The sequence below is a fragment of the Chlamydotis macqueenii genome, chromosome 1, assembly GCF_036417535.1.
Source record: "Chlamydotis macqueenii isolate bChlMac1 chromosome 1, bChlMac1.mat, whole genome shotgun sequence".
NCBI classification, from domain to species: domain Eukaryota; kingdom Metazoa; phylum Chordata; class Aves; order Otidiformes; family Otididae; genus Chlamydotis; species Chlamydotis macqueenii.
In genome coordinates, this window is record NC_141556.1 from 92,838,432 (window position 1) to 92,857,830 (window position 19,399).

General features: G+C 39.7%; 1 protein-coding gene across 2 annotated transcripts in view; it reads left to right on the forward strand.

Moving 5' to 3' along the window:
* Positions 1 to 19,399, forward strand: part of NME7 (NME/NM23 family member 7) — a 96,855-nt gene that overhangs the window by 11,449 nt on the left and 66,007 nt on the right. The window contains exons 2-5 of one of the 2 annotated variants that reach the window (XM_086761570.1): positions 7,390 to 7,454; positions 8,782 to 8,889; positions 12,348 to 12,514; positions 17,628 to 17,738. In XM_086761570.1, coding sequence (XP_086617696.1) covers positions 7,434 to 7,454; positions 8,782 to 8,889; positions 12,348 to 12,514; positions 17,628 to 17,738 — 407 coding nt within the window. In that variant the 5' untranslated portion in view covers positions 7,390 to 7,433. The remainder of the gene's footprint in view (positions 1 to 7,389; positions 7,455 to 8,781; positions 8,890 to 12,347; positions 12,515 to 17,627; positions 17,739 to 19,399) is intronic. The other variant, XM_086761581.1, reaches the window with a different exon arrangement.

Consider the following 19,399-nt stretch of genomic DNA (forward strand, 5'->3'; position numbering starts at 1 on the left):
ATCCAGGTGGTTATGAGCCTTTATTCAGTGCCTGAGCTGAAGAGAGACTGTGGTCAAAACAGTCACGGACGAGAAACATGAGTGTAGAGAACCAGGCCTCGGTATTTCTTGTGCTTGCAGAAGTACTTGTCATTTAGTAATGACAAGGAGTCCTAAAGAAAGGCAGAGATAGTGGTTTGGAAGTGTATTTGTTTAAGATTGTTGCCTGCTGTGGTTCAACAAACTGGCCTTGTTCAGGCAAACTGAAGGGCATACAGTGCCTGGAAACTACACAGACAGACATGTTTGATGAAAAAGCAGGCAGTTTGCTCCGTGATAAAAGTGGCACCATCCGTTTTGCTAACTGTTCCTTTGCACTCTGAGCTGCATCTCGCTGTAGCAGTCCAGGCATAGATTGTATAAAAGGGAGTTAAGCTGTCTGTTCTGTATAAGCTGGAATTGCTTTACAGCTTTTGTAATATAAGTATCCCTTTTATTGACTAGTGCTCAGAGTGTGGGAAGCCCTCCCATCATAAATATTTTCTTATAGCTGGAGAGAAAGAGGTGCAAAAGGTTAAGTTGCATTGTCTGAGTCCATGAAGAGCTGGGAAGGCAGAAATCCCAGCCTCATTTTCTATTTTCCATCAACCTTTATTTAGCAAACCAGAAGGCTGTTTGTGATTTCTGCTACCCGCTCCCCCCAGGTGCAAATTGATTCCACAAATGGAGTAGGGAAGCTCATTAAATATTTTGGCGTCTACTAATGTCATTTAGCTTGACATGTCCTGTTTGATGCCTTGACTTCATCATTTTATGTAACATTTTTGTAGACATTCCGATTGTTTTAAGTGTTCTTGATTTTCCTCTTTCAGCTTTATAGATTTATCTGCAGGGGACTGTCACATTTAAGATGTCCTCACATGAAAGAAAAGCATTCCTAGCCCACTGGTTGAGACAATCTTTAAAGCTCATTGAAGTTACATTTTTTTTTGCCTACTGTTCTGAATTCACGAGCACTTGGTGCTGCTTGGAAAGCCAGGCCTACTGCCGGGCCTGCAGCTCCTGAGGCAGATGCACCTAAAAGCACTCAGCTGAAAATAAAGCAAAGCTAGCCAGATGTTAGAATGGGAAGACAGGAAGGCTAATAACAGTGAACCATTTAAAGCAATCAAAGTATTTCTGGGACTCTTTAAGAAAGCAGGTGATGCCATAGCAATGCTTGTATCTGTGGCCTGCTGGGGGAGTGTAAGACTGTGAGCAGCTGCCTTTGCAGAAGGTGGAGATAGGCCTGCCTGAAATTCGTGACTCTTGCTTCTCAGACTAGCAGTTTATCGCTGACTTTTGTTTGTGCTGAAGTCCTCTCGCAGTAGAGTTAAATCTGAAGTGGTGATTGGTCTGGATGAGTGTTCTGGTTTTGTTAGTGAGGGGGGGCCTAAGGTGGTAGCTTCTGTAGGAAACTGCTAGAAGTCGCTCCCCTTTGTTCAGTGGACTCGGCCGGGCCTAGGGCGGACCTGCTGCTGGCCAAGGCCGAGCCAATTGGTAGCAGAATGTCCCGTGATAACGCCTCTGCGATAACGTATTTAAGAAGGGGAAAACAGAAAAAAAAAGAGAGAGAAGAGAAGATGTGAAGAAGCTGAGCGGGGGTAGAGGCGCAGAGGGGGAGGCGCAGGCCTCATGGGCCTTGCAGGCCTCACCCTCTGGCCTCTTGCCAGGCAGCCGACTGGGCCCGACTCGGTCCAGCCCGGCTGCAAGAAGTGGAGAGGAGATGAGAAGTGAATGAGATGCAAAAAAAGATCCTGAGAGACATCTACCAGCCTGTTGTGAGGAACAGCTGCAGACGCCAAGGTCAGTTCAGAAGGAGGGGGAGGAGTAATGCGGCTCCTGGCCAAGATTCCCCTGCAGCCTGTGGTGACGACCATGGTGGAGCAGGTTGTCCCCCTGCAGCCCATGGAGGTCCACGGAGGAGCAGAGATCCACTTGGAGCCCGTGAAGGACCCCATACCGGGGGAGGTGGATGCCTGAAGGCAGCTGTGGCCCGTGGAGGGCCCGCTGGGACAGCTGTTCTGGAGAGACTGCACCCGTGGAAGAGATGACCCACGCCGGAGCAGTTCCACAAAGGACTGTGGCCCGTGGGAGGGACCCCACAATGGAGCAGGGGAGGAATGTGAGGAGTTCTTCCCCCGACCATGAGGCAGCGGTGTGAAACAACGTATGATGAACTGACTGCAACCCCCATTCCCTCTTCCCCCCCCCCCGTGCCACTCAGGAGGGGAAGTTGGTAGAGATAATGTTAAGCTTGGGAAGACGGAGGGGTGGGGGGAGGTTATCTTGTTCTCTGTCTCATTATCCTGCTGTTTGTAGTAATAAATGAATAGTTTTCCCCAAGTTGAGTCTGTTTTGCCCGTGACGGTAACTTTAAGGATTTCTCCCTGTCCTTATCTCAAACCTTGAGCCGTTTTTCCTTATATTTTCTCTCCCTATTCTCTCGGAGTGTGGGGGGAGTGAGAGAGAGACTGCGTAGTCTGGTCCGATCGGGGCTGAACTACGACAATGAGGGATGGGTGATTTATGAGCTTTGAGGAATTGTTTCAAATAATTCATAAGAGGACTTAGATACCTGCCCTTAGAGGTTTACCATACATCTGCAACAATAACTTCTGGACCCAATTCTGAGAATAATGGCCTTGATGAGGGCAGCTGGTCAGGCCCCCCACTTCAGCACACTATCTGAAGACCATGAGGCCACCGTCTGTCTAAGGAATGCACCGACACATATGGCAATAGTTATTTTTTTGTAGAACCTACCAGGAGAAAGACACCTGTTGACTGGCCATGTCAATAGATTCTACTTTTAGCCAAAGAGAGTGCTCAGCAAACTCTCATACCTTTGTGTTTTTTTTCTCTCTCTCTTTTTTTTTTTTTTTTTCTATTAAATACCGTAAAGTAACTACATGTTAATGCATAAGCAGACTACCTCATGTTGGAGTCAGTCAGCCTCATTGTATCTTCACCTGAAAAGTTTTGAAATAATAATTTTTATCCTTGTCCTTTGTTATAATCTAATTTTTTACAAAAATATTCTTGCTCTTTTAAAATTTTTTTGAGAGTGCCACCAGCCTGGTTTAGAGGGGCCAGGTTGTGAAAGAAATGTTTGTCTTAAAATTATTGCCAGAATTTTAGGCAAACAAAGTTTTTTGTGTGTGTGTGTGTGTTAGGAGAAATACCTGTTCAATGTCAGAATTGTTCCTGTCTGCTGGCCCATCCTGTTCCCAGTAATTTTCATAGAAACAGCTTGATTCTTAAGATCAGTGCTTGACTGCAGATTTTCCCTGTGACAGCACAGAGTTTTACAAAATACAGAATACATATATCAAAATGGATCCTTTTGGCTCTGATTCAGCTTTTTCTGAGGTTTGTGCAGTCTTTTTAGCGCTTCATTGGGAATTGATTCACGTCCTTTGATTGTTTTTCTCTTTGGTCTGATTTCTGAGTCACTGAGAAAATGGAAGGAGTGGCAGACACGAAGCTGCCCACTTAAAACGTAGCAATACTCTTCATAACTCCTAAACTTGTAAATATGTGGGCGACAGACCGTGAGCCTGTGTCAAATATGTCATACATGTTGAAGTTCCTGATACTGTGTATAAGCCTCATGGCGACCAGATTGCTAATAGCATGTAAAGATGCACTTTCTAGATGCCTCAGGGCTTTTCTGATTTTAAGAAATATTTTGATACTGTTCCATGTGAAGCTTTCTGGAGTAGTAACCTAACGGGTTTATGATGCTTTGCAGGCTGTTAACTAGTTTAAGCACAAGTAGTTGTTTCCAGTTAATGACAGATCACAGAGGTTACAGCTCAAGAGCATAAAGTGACAAAGTGGCAAAAAAACACTAACTTCAAGCTTACTGGCAGGACAGAATTATCTGTATAATGGAAAAAAAAGAAGTAATGTGAAAGGCAGGATCTTAGTGAAAATATGTTGCCTGTATACTAGCAACAGGAAGTAATCTAAACTGCCCTTCCCTTAGACCGCGATATGTCTGAGAGTGCATATGGCCAGCAGAAAACAAATTCTGTAGCTCCTGATTCCCTGCATTCTCCATTTGTAAGAGAAAGTCTAGGATGAAATTTCTAGTCAAAACTAGAGGAAGAGGACAGAAGTACTCATCCCAGAGTAGTAAAATAGTGTGGCAGTCAGGAGCCATCCTGGAGCTGGGAAAAACAGATCCAGAATGTATGTTATGCATTGTTGAGACCAGAAGGATGAAATTGTTTTTCTGCCTTCCTATGCAAGTTCCTTAGTCCCTGAGCTGCTGTCCTACCACTGTTTCTTGTCATGCAAACCTTTGGAAGGTTTTCATGCTGCTTTTGTTTTATGTGAGAACAGAAGCCTTTTGGAAGTTTAAAGTTTTACAAGACAAGAGAACATCTCCTGTCCAGCTTGTGAAGTATTCTGCTCTCTGATCACAAGCTTCCTTGGCAGCTATGTTCCAGGCAAATTGTTTCCCTCTGCAGCAGAGGTTTGGGTTTTTTTTGTGAGCACAATTCTTTCATAAATGCTTGGATTTAGCTCCCAGAACTTAGTCCCATGCTAGCTAAGAATGACTGCTTCCCCCATCACTTTCAGAACTAAGTACAATTTTTTTTTTTTTATTCAGCTGTACTTCAATTAGTTTTTCTCATGTGCACAGAACCATCCTACTGCATATTCACACATACTAATATAAACAAAAAAAATGTAAGCTAACAAAACCTACTCATGGATCCAAATGTTTTTCCATGCAGCTTGTAAAAGGAGGAAGAAAGAAAAAAATCATGTCTTCACAGAAGGTGAAATCTTGACATCACTGATTTCAGTCGCCCTAGATTTTATCATGGAAAGGGGCTGTAAAAACTGAGCTAAGCACAGCTACTCTAACACTATCAGTATGTAAATATAAAGGGCACAATCACTACTGGGTTTTTAAATACTGGTACTTTTTTCACTGATGTGAAAACTTAAGAAAGATTATTTCTTCTTCATTAGGTATTGCTTGGTTAATTGTGTAGGCGTGAGAGCAGAGGCTATGTGTGGTTGTGATGAGGCTACAGCACAGAAATTAATGGAAACTAATGCTTTAAAGTGATAATTTTCTGAGTTATAATTTATTTATAGATTCACTCAATTTGCTATTACTCGAGCTGTTCACAGTGATGTGATTTCACTAGTGACAAACATGTTTCAGCCATTTCCCGGGGGAATGAGCTGGCAGGGCTCTCTGGTCAAGGGCTGCGAAATCTTCCACTTTCAGGACTCAGTGTTGGTCCAGAGTGGTGTGGTGGATTGAACATGATACCGCCTGACAGGTCATTGCTGATCTCTAATCACTCCGCTCTGGACAATTATTTTCTCTGCATATTGCCTGTGTTAGGAGGAAGACTAGAAGCCAAAGATGAAACTTAGCATGTCCCCATAGAACTCTCTCATCTTTGAGACTCCTTTCCCCATTGCAGTCTAGGGCACACTAGTGAAAGGGTATGCAAGTTGTTTGCTCTACCGGTTCTGTTGATTGAACGCTTTAATGGCAGATGAAAGTAAATGTTCAGGAAAGATAATTTCAAGGTTGTGAAGACTTAAAATTTAGTTGCAATCCTTACAATATGTCATAGGAACTGGACAAGATCTTGTGTTTGATTTTTGCTTTCAAAGTCCTACTCCTGCATTAAATAAGTAAATAAAAGTCTCAGTTCTCATTTTAAAAGATGATTATGAGCTTAATGTGTACTTATTTTTTAAAACTTGATGTTTTTGATGACATGGAGTGGCAGTTTTACTGTGATGTCTGGCAAGGGCTCATCAGAATATGTTCACATTTCTCCATGTCAAAATCATATTCAGGATTGTCTTCTCTCTATTTTAAGACTATTTGCATGAATCTGCAATAATAAAATGGCAGTCTTACTATGTTTTAGGTTATACTTATTTGGCAGGGTCTTTAGTTTGCTTTTAATACTGAATTATTTCTTCACTTTGCAGCGTGCTCCTCTGAAATAATCTACCTGTTCACAAACATAATCTGTTTCCAGTTATTTTAACAGTGTTTCCCATAAGCTCTTAAGTTTATTCTAATATTGTTCTCTGCATTTAAAAATATTTATTGTGTTAATTTTATATCCATAAAGCAAAGGAAATTCTAGTTATGGCCCAGGAGAAGCTTTACAGACTTTGTTTTGATCGTTTTAGAAAACTGTTAGCTCTCCATGTCTTCCAGATATAAAATAATAATCAATTCACATTTTCCTGCTTGCTGATTTCATTACTGGGCATTTGAGGGTCAGGTTTGCAGTGTTTTTCAAGTCTAAGTAGCTTTTACTACCTTGCCTTTGCTTACAGTGCTAAAAGGAGATAATACAGAGTAGTAGTTTCTGCCTTTCAGCTGAATAAGAAGCAGTGGCCAGCAGAGTTTGCTGAATAACAAGTATGCATAGCTCAAGCACTGATATTACGAGAGGAATGTTAAACGCATCTTAAAATAAAGGTTGTATTAAAAGGAAAAAATCAGACCAATTCCTCATCAGACAAGACACACAATACAGTTTCTCACTGTAAAGATGAAGGGCCGATGACTGATACTGGTGACTAAATGAAAAAACTAAGGGTGTTTTCTTTGCTTGTTCACATAAATACATAACTTCCCTCAGACAAGTAATTTTGGAAGCTTTGCTTAAATTAAAATTAGTAACTTCTCTGACAACTGCTACCTAGAAAATATATTTGAAAACAATGCTATAGTATAAAATAAATACCACGAAGTAATGCAATTATATGTGTCTTCATGTTATGAGGAGGCATTGATTAACCACTAATCAACTTCTGCAGGTAATGCTCTAGAAACAAGGACTGGTTTTGTTTTCAGACAACCTCTTCGGTAAAGAACTGTTTCTCTATAACATCCATCATTGACAAGATGATGGTCAAATTTATGGATCAAATGTTTTGTTTTGTCTTCCAGCAGTATGAGTATATTTAAGTTCAAGGTTAAAATTTGTCATTTATTATTATTTGCCCACCCTTATTTTTGCTTATTGCCAATGACATGCCTATATAGAAGAATTAAGGTGTGAGTTCTGACATAAGAAAGAGTTTGTTCTAGCTTACATATCTCTAGAATGATGGCAATAGCAATAAAGACACAAGCATGACTAGCTTAAGGAATGGCCAGGAACCAGAATAAGTCCCCAGGGAGTTTTTGTGCTGGATGCTGCACCTAAAACATGAGTTTTGTCTTTGTTGATGTGTGATCACACACACAAACAAAGTATTGTCAAAGGCTGCAGTTTGTAGTGTAGAGATAACACGGAAATCAATGTAGCTTATGCAAATAAAGCTTTAGTCTTTCTGTGACAGAATCATGTCTTTGTTTTGCAGTGCAGGGGTACCATAAGGGCTGACAGGAGGGTGGGGCACTTGCCATGATGCTTTTAACTGAACAGGTACAAGTATTCATCTCACTGTAAAATCCTGAAATTGTTCTTCATTGTCTCTTTCTTCCCCCTGCTGCTTGTGTTAGGACTTCAACCTGCAAAAACACTTACTCCTAAGTCATTTTTAAGCTGGACATGCTAGAAGAAAAAATGCACTGACAATAAAAGCAAGATCACTGTTGGTTTTCTGTTTTGTTTTGGTTTTTTTTGGGGGGGGGTTGTGGATTTTTATTTATTTGTTTGTTTTGTTCGTTTGTTTTTAATGTCTGGATGTCTACAGGCTTGCACTCACCGGGAAAAATATAATGGTTCTTCTGCTGATGTTCCAGAACAGTCATGGAGCCTATGGGAACTCTGTCTATCCTGTTGCTTTTTGAGTGGTCTTTGAAACAACTGAAATGCTTCTCTTTTCTAAAATCGGAAGTACTAAAAAGGCCTACGTGGCTACAAATTGAAATCGCAGTTGTCCCTTAATGTTTAAGATGTATAAGGGAAGAGTACAGATACCTCTAAAGACTGGAAGTTTATGACAAGACCGTCCTTTCCCTCAACAGTAGCAATCAGATTTAATGAAGGTGCGGAAAATAAAAATGTAGAGTTCCATCTAACAGCTATCAAATAACTGATGTTGCAGTATCAATAGCTAACAAACATACACCATTAAGAGGTGCTGGAACTGCACGTCCAGATGCTTTACATCGCCTTTGTGCTTACTTTCCTGCAGGGTGTTGTCCTCTGAAGGATGAGGAGTGGAGAGAAGCTACGCATCTAGCTACAGTTTTAGAATTACTGCAGTCTGTCTTTCTCATTGCACTCCTTAGGGGCAGAAAAAGAGTTGTAAATGAGATAAGGCTATTTGTGCTTTGTGTAAATTACAGAAAGTTAAGTAGTGAATGAAACTAATGTGGTCCTTAACTTGAATATGTTCATCTCAGCACTAACAGGGGTTCAGATATCACTGCTCAGGAAGGGAAAGAATTTTCTTGTAGGCCCTCTAGAAAATCTGTAAGTTAGTTGTGAGCGAACACGTTCTTTTAACAAAGAGTAAATCAAATACTTGGCTCAATTTCACAAAATTAAGAAGTCTAACAACAACTGCTAGAACAGTCCATGTTTCATGACTGAGGAAATCAGAGTAAGTTTTGAGATTGCTTGGAAAACTGCCATGCTATTTCCATCATACTTAGAAGATGTTAGCTAGCAACTGAAAAGATGTCACCAGCTGTGGTAGGCAGATGATATGCAGAGTGTGCCAGTGCATTTACCACTGTGTGTTTTCACATGTAAACCATGTATGATTACTGTGATAGCCCTTCTCCCTGTTTTCTTTTTCCAGAGTCAAGATGACAGATTTGCTTTCACTGCTGAGTGGTATGACCCAAATGCTTCACTCTTCCGCCGTTATGAGCTTCTATATTATCCAAAAGATAGATCAGTTGAAATGGTAAGAATAAAAGAAAAAGTCCTATTATCTTAAGTGTAATATCCAATTAAACAGTTAGTAAAATGGCAAGCCACTGCCTATGTCTATTGATTTTCTAGGTAAGGAAAATGTAATTTAAGACATATCTTGCTCTGTTTCTAAAACAAAAAGAAAAGCAAATATACAAGTTCACAGTGAAGGAAGTGGAAGAGCTTCCACATTTATGATTTTTCTTTTTTCTTAAAGCTTGCTTTGGCATGGAGAGATTCATTTCCACAAATCTGTCTTCATTCAATCTCTACTTGGGTTTCAGTATTGAAACTCAGCAGCTCTGTCCTACTGCTTGAGAAACATAAATTGAAGCTGATTGCAAACATGGGGATAAGCTTAAGCTGGAGTTGCAAAAGTCTCTGAAAAGGAAAATATAAAAAAGTCTTATCAAAGTAGAGAAAATAGCAAATTGCTCTTAATTTAGTTTTAATAAAAGGATGGATGTTTCAGAGTGGGATCTAAATTTTTCCATCAGCGGTGCTTGCACAGACCTTTCCGAATTGTGATTCATACAACTAATCCCCATTGTTTATTGACAGCAGGTTAAAACAAGCACTTTGCAGAAGCAGGCATATATATAAAAATATAATATCTATTGTAAAGATAATCCTAATAAACCAACTGATGCTTTATGCTCACTTTTAGGAATGAATGAATGGTTTGGGCTAGTGTGGTCTGATTTTTAATGAAGACCTAAGGGTCTGAGAATAGCCTAGATTTGGATATTCACACTTAGTAATTTCGTTATCAAATTTTAGGTTTCCTGCTATAAATATCAAATGCAGAAATAAGAAAGCTAGTGGAATCTGCCTTTTCCTACCCAGAGTACTACTTACTAGAACTATAGTATTCACCTGTGTGAGGAGATGCACTCTGCACTTTTTACTGATACTTGCTTTAAACAAACTCATGATGTTGTCCCTTTTAAGTTACTTCTTTGTATGATGTCTGTGTGCGTGCAGCTGTCAAAATGTGAACATTTTTATTTTTTGTTTCCCAGAGACAGTTTAGCTAATCAGTCAGGAGCCGTAATAACCTTCCTACACAGCCATGTGTAGGCTGGCAAAATTGTTGTTCATTTCACCTAGACGTCTCAAAACCAAGAGCTTTCAATATGTTCTTGAGCTTCGTAATGCATTCAGCATCAAATACCTATGGCTTGGTAGACTTTTGCATTTTGCTAGGGTGCTCTTAGGTTAAAATAGTATTGTGTGTACACAGTCAGCAGTGTATATGGACTATGTGTGACCAGGACAGGTGTTTAAAAAGCAAAAATGCATATAACACCTCTATAGAAAGAATCTCTCAAAATCATTTTGGAGGTGAGTTTGTGGACAGACATTTAGAAATCTAGAGTTCTCTTCTGGATTTTTTTTTCAATTTCTGCAGAATGTTGTGCCTAATTACTGCCTAATTCTTCTGCATCTTTCAGTATCTTCTTGAGAAGAAGACAGCCCTCTCTTACCTCTAACATATCTGAGAAGGGAGGTAATTGATATGAGCCTGCTTCTGCCTGCTTATGAGAAAGATGTTTCATCCCTTTTCCCACCTCCCTGACAATAGCTCTCCTTTATCACACACCTCAGCTGAGGGTGGAGTAGACCTGTTGAAGACTTGTGTTATGTGAAATCTTCATCTTTCCTTTTCTTTCTCAGTCCTTCATGTCTTGGTTCCCGTGAAGAAACATGACAGGGGGAATAAGGAGACACATTTCCAGCTTGATTTGCAGCTGGAAGAAAACAGCACAGGTTTTTGTCCAAGGACAGCAAGCAGCTCTTATGATCGAACTGGATCTCTTGGCAAAGAGATGCCCCTTTCTCTGAATTCTCCATAGTTAATAACTCTCATGGGAAATTCTTAAAGCCTGAACAACTTTTTTATTTTCTACAGGAGATTTTCTAAAAAGAGAGAAGAAATCTTTAGAAAGCACAAATTCTTAGCAGAGAACTATTTTGTTTTAGATGATTTACTTCTACATGTACATAGGCAGGAGGGGAACAGTCTGAACAATCTTATATTTCTTCTGCTGTGGTTTATCATTCACTTTATAAAAGGGTTGTTTAAACAGATCCAAAATTCCACTCTAAAGAATAATTCTTTAGTACAGGTAGATGCCTGCCCCCCACCCTTATCTTCTGCTTGATAAGAGAGAAACAGCTCAGGGTGCCTTTCTAGCAACCGTTAGTGAAATAACCAAGGAAATGTTAAGATTTTTAGTTGAGATACTGAAGAGTTTGAATATCGTCAAGTCCTGGCAAAGTCCAGAAAAAAAAACAAGTAGCTGAATTCAAGTGATTTCTTTTTTTTTCAGTGTGTTGTCATTTTGTTCCCTGCTGCACTTGAATAGAGGACGCTTAGTAGGAGCATGTATGAGGGGCTAACTACATTTCAGTGGGGAAGGATACGACACTTACAATCCTGCCTCAGCAGAAGGAAGTATCAAAATAATTTATGTTCTCTGATCTGCAAAGTTTTGAGTATTCTGGAAAAACTTACAATTCTTCTAGCCTTCTAACAGGAGAGAAATTTATTCATACATTTCAGAACATGGACGAGTATGTAATTTTGCTCTTAATTTTTTTCCTACAAAATCTGTGGGAATTATCTTCTTTCTTTTAATGCTATTCTAGTCTATATAGCATTGTAATGGAGGACAGTATGTGTAATTCAAGACAGAGAAGTGGAAGTTTGGCTGAGGAGAACAAAACTCTTCCTTTCACAGGATTCCACTTCCCCAGGAAACTGAAGGCATCTGTAATATCTAAATGTAGTGAGGAAACTGTTCAGCAGGTTGCCTTTTGTGCTTTGCCAGCCCACCCAGAAAACTGCACATTAACATCTTGCTTCTTGCTTGGAATGATGACATATAGCTGAATTGTCTTGACAGGCTTTTGAGCTTGCAGCTCTAGGCAGTGAGAACATCTCAACCTAGTGTTGTAATCATCCATCCGTCTCTAATTCCGAGTCTTATGCAGTCAAATAGAGCATAGTATCACTGGAACAATGCCCTGAAGAGAAGACCTGCCACAGTGTGTATCTTGATCGTTCCTGGTGCGAGCCATTGGTGTGTGAAACAGCATAGGTCTGCTAGGAGGAACTCTCAGTGAGACTGGGCAGAGGTATCCACTGGGCACCTGAACCATTTATCACAGCTTGAATTAGCGCAAGCAAATGATAAAATTAAAAATGCAAAGAGAGCTGTCAGCCTGAGATTATTTAAATGGAATAAATCTGTAATTGTGGTTTAGTCTTCTGAGCTTTCTTGGTACACCTGCAAGTTCAAAGGTTTAGGAATTAAATCAATTTAGTGATTAGATTCAATCCCACAATACTATGGAAATTTCTGAAGGTAGAGTAAAAATTACGTTGAGTTTGCCCGCAGCTTAAATCTCTTGCAGTGGTAGGTTTTAATCTTCTTTTCTCTGCAGTATGATGTGAAGAACCGTCGCACCTTTCTGAAGCGCACCAAGTATGAGAACTTGCACCTTGATGACTTATTTGTGGGCAACAAAATTAATGTGTTTTCCCGTCATCTATCCTTAGTGGACTATGGGGATCAATATACAGCCCGTAAGCTGGGGAGCCGCAAAGAGAGGTAAGAAAGCACATTTTTAAAAATCTTCCTTTCTGATTGGGATTTCAAATTAGTTGTTCTTTGCTGGAAATTAGATAAGTTTTCTGTACTCTGGGGAGAGGAGGAGATGGCTACAAATTTGCTTGCAGTTTGAGGTGATCTGGCATACTGATAGCTGGAGAGAAGCAAAGTGGCCCCTGCTTGTGGGCAAACCAATGATTGCCACTGTTACCTGATAAATCTTCAGGGCCAGCCTCTCCATGGTGTCAACTGCTGCCTCCTCTAGGTCTCTTGGGAGAGAAGAGGGGGAGGAGAAAAACAGAGGGTCCTGTTCAGCTTTGTTACTCCCCCAGGGCAGGCAGCAGTAGGATTCTTGTGGTTTGTGGATTCTCTTGGGGCAGGATTGTTATGGTAACCCTGATAAGTGCTGGACTTGAAAGACCTGAATCTTTCGAAACAAGCACCTGTCTCCCTGGGGTCTGTGCAGAAGCCTAGTGCCTTACTGATCAGATGTACTCTGTGTTAGTAGTAGCAACAGAAAACAGTAGAAGCAGGAGTGAGAGAGGCCCATTCCCATTCTCCATTGTTTTTCCCACTACTGAGGATTTTCAATGAGATTTTTTTCAGCATCTCCTAACCTCTGTGTGCATGAGGATGGAAAGTGTAAAGTTAGAATGTCAATTAAACCTATAGGCTTGTTTATTAGACAAATTTCATTTATAATGGATGAAAGACTTGCTTTGAAAAAGACTAAGAGCCCATCCAAGAACAAAAATATCAGGAGAGACTTAATAAGACAACAATAAGATGAATTTACAAGGAATTTATATCTAGTTTGGCTGCAGTGCAGGTAATCTCTGAATTTGCAAATTAATAAATTTTGATAATTTGCTCCAGCTTTTTTTGAAAAGGGCACAGAATATTTTCTTAGATATGATGTTCTAGCCCTATTCACCTACTTTCTTGCTCCCTGCCACTAACTGGGCTTATTTTCAACCGTTTTTGGAGAGTTGTACATAACCATACAGACAGGAAGAGTTGCAAGTTTTAACACATATCTTTGTCTTAAACTCACAAAAACACTGCCTTGGAAATGACTGCTATAATACCTTCCCAGAAGGAGTTCTCCTGGTACTTCTTCTCCAAGCTGGGGGTTGGGAATGGTAGAAGAGTAGCAAAGGAGGTGGAGAACACCAGAGGACAGCTTCTCTACACGTGGGTGCTTGTCTCTGTTCCTCAGTGGAGCCTTGGGTAGATTGCATCTGTCTTGTTTACGGTTTTTATATCAGTGTAACTTTTTGTAGTTGTGTATTTCCTGCTCTGCCTAAACTAACATAAGCCCTGGTGCTATACCAAGCAAAGGCATCTTGTGATAAAGTGACATTTTCTTTGTGTAAGGGAAGTTGCCATCTATACAGCAACACTACAGTTGTGTCAGCGAAGTGGCCCTGGGAGGGGCTGAGTCTTTATACTGCTCTACAAAAGGAAGGAAGGGAATTTATGACATCTCAGCTGTTTGGAAAACATTTTAGGAATGTTGGCTGAAAGATAACATAGATATGCAAGTGGTGTTACATATTCAGAATAGCCCAAAGGAACACAGTGAAAGGTGTTTTAAACAGGCAAGAGATCCTCAAAATCCAGTTTCTTCACAGAAGCTTTCACTGGGTAAATAGGGTCATATTAAGAGAGTCCTTGGGCAAAACAGTTGCATGTGAGGTATTTGTCTTTCTGGCCTGGTCCCAGCAGGTTTTACAGCATTTATTAGTTAAATAGATATAGTAAGAGTTCTGCAATACATTATAATTCCTAAAATAATCTATAATTGGCGTTCTATTAATAATTTTAAGGATGTTGTTTGAGGCAGAATGGTTCACCGTCTTTTTCTTGCCTTTATGCTGTACAGGACTCAGTAGTTTAGTTTGACTTTGGAAATAGGTTCTTTGGTCACTGAGTATGTATGCAGACAGGCTCAGCAAAGGCCTTTGAGGGTGACTGAGGAATGTATGTCAAAAATCTTGAAAATTTTGAATTAGAGACCGTTATTTTTGTCAGTAAAGCAAGTGAATGTGACTGTAGGTACATGAGGTACAAAACAGATGTCTAAAAAGAAGCTAGATTTGCACAGGCCTTTTCTAGAATTAGGCTAAAATTATTAAGACATTTCTATGGAGTTTCAATTTTTACACCTACTTTTCCTCTGTCTCGGGTCTATTTTTAAATATAGCCATATCTGAGTGGTGTTCTTCCCTGCTTCCCTCCCGGTGCATCATAAGGAAATCCTCACAAACAGCGACTGAAATGGCTAAGTAAGCATGTGCTTACTTACAGTGTACCGCTTAAGGAATCACTGGCATGGGACAGAGGTTTCTGTTTCTGTGGTATTTCACTTGTGATCCTGGGTGGTTGTAATCTGAGGTAAACATTTGTCTGACTAGTGTGCCCTGTCTAAGTAGACTATACTTAGGGTCAGTTAATTAATAAGAGTAACATATCCAGTCAAAAAAGAACAAAAATCTTTCTGGTTGAGACACAGCTTTCCAACACCATTTTCAGAACCAGTGATATTAACTGTCCATAAGCTACTGTACATGCAACAGTCCTATTATTAGAAATAATAGATCTCACAAGCATAGCCACAGCATGTTTGCATTGTGCACCATTCCTTTGATTAACTCCCATCTTCTGTTGTTTCAGTACTAATTGGAGTAGTGTCTTGCAGCCCCTCTGAAAATGTAAGCAAATGAGCTTAATTTTAATTCTTTCTCCTTTGTTCCTAGACATAAAACTGTTTCAAAATCTACCTTGCAGACTGCATCATGTCAAACCACAAGAAACATATTCCTAATTAAAACTAAAAATAGAGCACATGAATTAAAATCCAATCTCAGAAACAGTTTCCAGCATCCTGAATTATACTTCTCTTATCCTGCATACCTTTGAGAAGCTCACACGGAAATGTTAAAGTTTATATATCAGTGTTAGAGGAAAGAGAAGAGTTAATCATTGCAGTTTGCATTAATGTATTCTAGGTAAAGTTCTTCATAATGCAATATTTCATTACATATTGGTAGGAGTTATGGTCCTACTAGAAAGCTTGAAGTTAGAAAAGTAAGAGACAGTTTATTTCTAGCATTAGCACTCTGTCATAAATAGCCTGAGTAATAACATAGATTCAGAAAAGTATTCCTCAAGGAAATGCAAACGGCACTGGAGATCTCGTTCCAGTGGTTTGATCCTTAACTGTTCATGGTAGACGACAGGGTAGAGAACCTCTTATGCCAAGACGCAAGTCATACGTTGTGTGAATGGGTGGATATGTGTCATCGGTCCAGCACGCAGCTACTCCCCCTCACATGCCTCGATGCACGTGGCACACCCTGTCATATGATAAATAATATCACAAAAAGGAGTGGAGCGGTGAAATCCTCGGGGAAGTGGGGAACTGGCTACAGGCCGTAGGCTGAAGTGCTGTGCTGAATGTTGGCCACAGGTCAGCCTTTCCTGGTCTGAAGACAGGGCTAACGAACTTTAGTTTGCACTGCAATGGACTGACGCATGGGCTTGGTTGGCTACTCTCGTGCAGTTTCTGGCTACACCCTTAGTCCATCAGTCTGTCTGTGTCGTGTTTCCCAAGGGATCTGAGCCTAAGCTGGTCTGTGTACAGGAGCTTCCTCATGCTTGAGGAAATCTCTGTTTCTGAGCTCTGAAGGTCATCTATATCTCTCTCTTAGTTTCAGATGAAATGTCACGTATGTTCAAATCTTCCCCTTTACATTTCCTGGTCCTATCACCTCCCTTCCTTTAGATTTACTGTGAAACAGTCTGTCTGTTCCCAAAGTATTTGTCAATCTGGGGTCAATTAAGGTTCAAAGTTCATGGAAGTTCATCCATCTCCTGTAACCTCAGCGTATTTGGCCTGACTAGAATATATTGCTGCTAACCTAAAGGCTGCTTTCCATGCTATGCTGGTATATAAAATGAGAATTTTGCAACTATTTGCCTTTCATTTAGGGAAGTACTGCAATAAAAAAAAAAATCTATCTTGGGTAGCCTTCGTTATTGGAAACAGCGTAAAAGATGGAAAGAGCTCTTTAGGATTGTCGAGGATATGGAATTTCTGAGATGAGATACAGGGTTGAATAAATCTGTTGATTTGTAAGCTGAACACATTTGAAGCTGACTCACTGCAAGATGAATGCAAATAGAAAATGCCATTTTACAGACCTTCTTTTTGTGCTTGTTATTCTTGATTAATAATATGTTTAGTCCTGATGGTGTACTTGGTGCTATGCAAAGCACACTAATAAAACAGTCCTGGCCTTGGGGATGTACAGTATAAAAAGATAATTGTCAAGAAGACAGGATGTACTTAGAAACAAAGATGTGGGGGAGAGTGTAGAGATTTTTGGGTTGGTCTGCCCTAGAATATAGCTGTCAGTCAGTATAAGAGATGTAATACCTCCTCTGCCAACCCTTTATTGTGTCTATTAACAGTGTCAGCTATTTGGCATGCAAATTGTATACCATTAAGTGTTTGTACTGTACCAAGCACAATAGGACCTTCTTCTCACTGAGGCCTTCAAATATTTTAAAAGTAATAATAAAACAATCATTTCACGTTGAGTTTTATGGAAGATGTGCATGTTTTAAGTAGTATTTTTAAATAGGGAATTTTAACAGATTCATTTTTAGGTATATAATGATTAACATTAGGGAAAAAGGGACCTGAGCAAGCATAGGGAGACACTAACAAAAGAGTTGTCTTCTAACCCAGAGCTATAGAGATATACACTAGCTAGGGAAGAATTGGTTAAATTGTTTGCTCTGAGAGTGCAGGGAGAAGACAGTAAATAATGACTGCTGGTGGAACACTGTGGACTGACTTGAGTTAGAAAGCTGAGGAAATTGTAATGTACAAGGCTTGTTGTTATCAGAATAATGTCTTGTGCAGACATTCAAGAACAGCGTGGAAATTGATGAGACACTGGGAGTAGGATGTTTGACTGTGGCAGAAATTCTCCCTTTGATGTGATGGTTTTTTGTCTGCATATAAACTCAACATACACACCAAATGCTCTAAGGAAAGTACTGTTGACTGTATCTCTCAATTTTTATTTTTTTTTTCCCTCAGAACACTGGCTTTGATTAAACCTGATGCAATGCCCAAGATTGGAGAATTAATTGATATCATTATTAATGCAGGATTTACAATAACTAAGGCCAAAATGATGATGCTTTCAAGGTAAGGAATTTTAAGGTTAGCTCTATTTTGTCTAAATATTCTTTTTGGAGTTAAGAACATTCTCTGGAGCTATGCTGTGTTGTTCCACACGTTAAATCCATCCCAGTGAGTAATAGAGGGAAGACTCATCTGTTTCATAATCATCTAAGTTTCTGAAAGCATGTAGAGAATTAAGCTAAGTAGTAAAAAGTTCTGTGCAACTGAGTATGGATGATTGAATATGTCACGTCTCTGCATGAGTCCAAGGTGACTGCCGTAGCTTTAGCAATTCAGCAGTGTTTGCTACTGACACGTCTGTATGTCCTCACCTCGTGGCTTCCTGATAGAAACCATATTGCTAATTATAACGGCATTGTCTTTAAAGTAGTTGGTTTGTTCTCTCTCAGTAAATCCATTGTCTTAATTTGTGCTCTCAGAACGCAAACTTGTTTGCTTTTTAAAGACTGGAATTCCCATGCAAAGCAAATGATCTTCTCATGTTGTTGCAGAGTTGGACAGATTTATTCACGCATCTTCCTGATCCCCCCAACCTTTGCTCCACTTATCTCATTCAGCCACAAGATTTTTAAAAAAGGCACGCTGCAGAGGAAAGGAAACATAATTATTTTACCCTAGAATACTTCCTCAAAGTTCTTATGGCTTCTGTGTGAGGTCAGGAACAATTTTCCCCTACCTCAAAATTTTTTTGGCTTTCTGAAGTACTGCTCAAAAACCTATGTGACTTCCCCCTCTTGCCTCTGTATTCACCTGCTGCAATGTTTGATGATACTGGTCCCAGATCCTCCCTCAAACAACTCCAGGTCATGAGTTCAATCAGGTTTCTAATACTGATTTACAATTCACAATGTCTTTCAAGCCAGCTTTTTTTAGCTTGCTCTACTGCAGTCTGAGAGATTTGATCCTGAAGTGTTGTGCTGGGTGATTCTTTATTTCAGTTTCTATCTGAGAACTTGAAGAACTGTTGAGCCAAATCACGTGCTTTAGAGTTGACTCATGCTGAAGGGAAGAAACTCTGAGACTTAAACTTGTATTGCCTATTGCTATATAAAAATTTCTGCTTGTCTTGTAAAATTGAAAATAATTATTAATAAGCACTAGATTTAGCTGTGATATTGGATATATTTAAAATAATGTCTTGAGTATTTGTGGTTTCTCCGCAAACTATATACTCTGTTTCTTGGGATTATGCCATTTTAAAATGACGGATCCATGGCTTTGCCAACATCATCTACCCTTGGATCTCTGCAGGCATACTTGTTCAAACCAGCATCATCATCAACTGCTCTTTCTTTAAAGGGATTATTACTGACATTTGTCTGGCAATCACTGTTGAGTAGATTCATGCCTTCTGTAAAAGCTGTAGCCAAGATATGAAAGTGAGGGCAGGCACCTGCTTTGATAGGTCAGCTCTCTAGTCTCTTCATCTAATCGTATGTAAGTTCAGCCTGTTATTTCCAGATGAACACTGTTTTCTGTATTCTCTAAAAGCAGAGAACTAATGAGCGAGATTAAGTGAAAAAGGAGCTAAGTTAAACAGCACAACTGCAGTGTTATATTTATTGCAACAGGAATTCTTAACTCAGTAGTAGAGCTCAATTTGTTTCAGAAATATATCCCTCAAATATTTATTCACATTCAGAAATGATAAAACTTAATCTGTT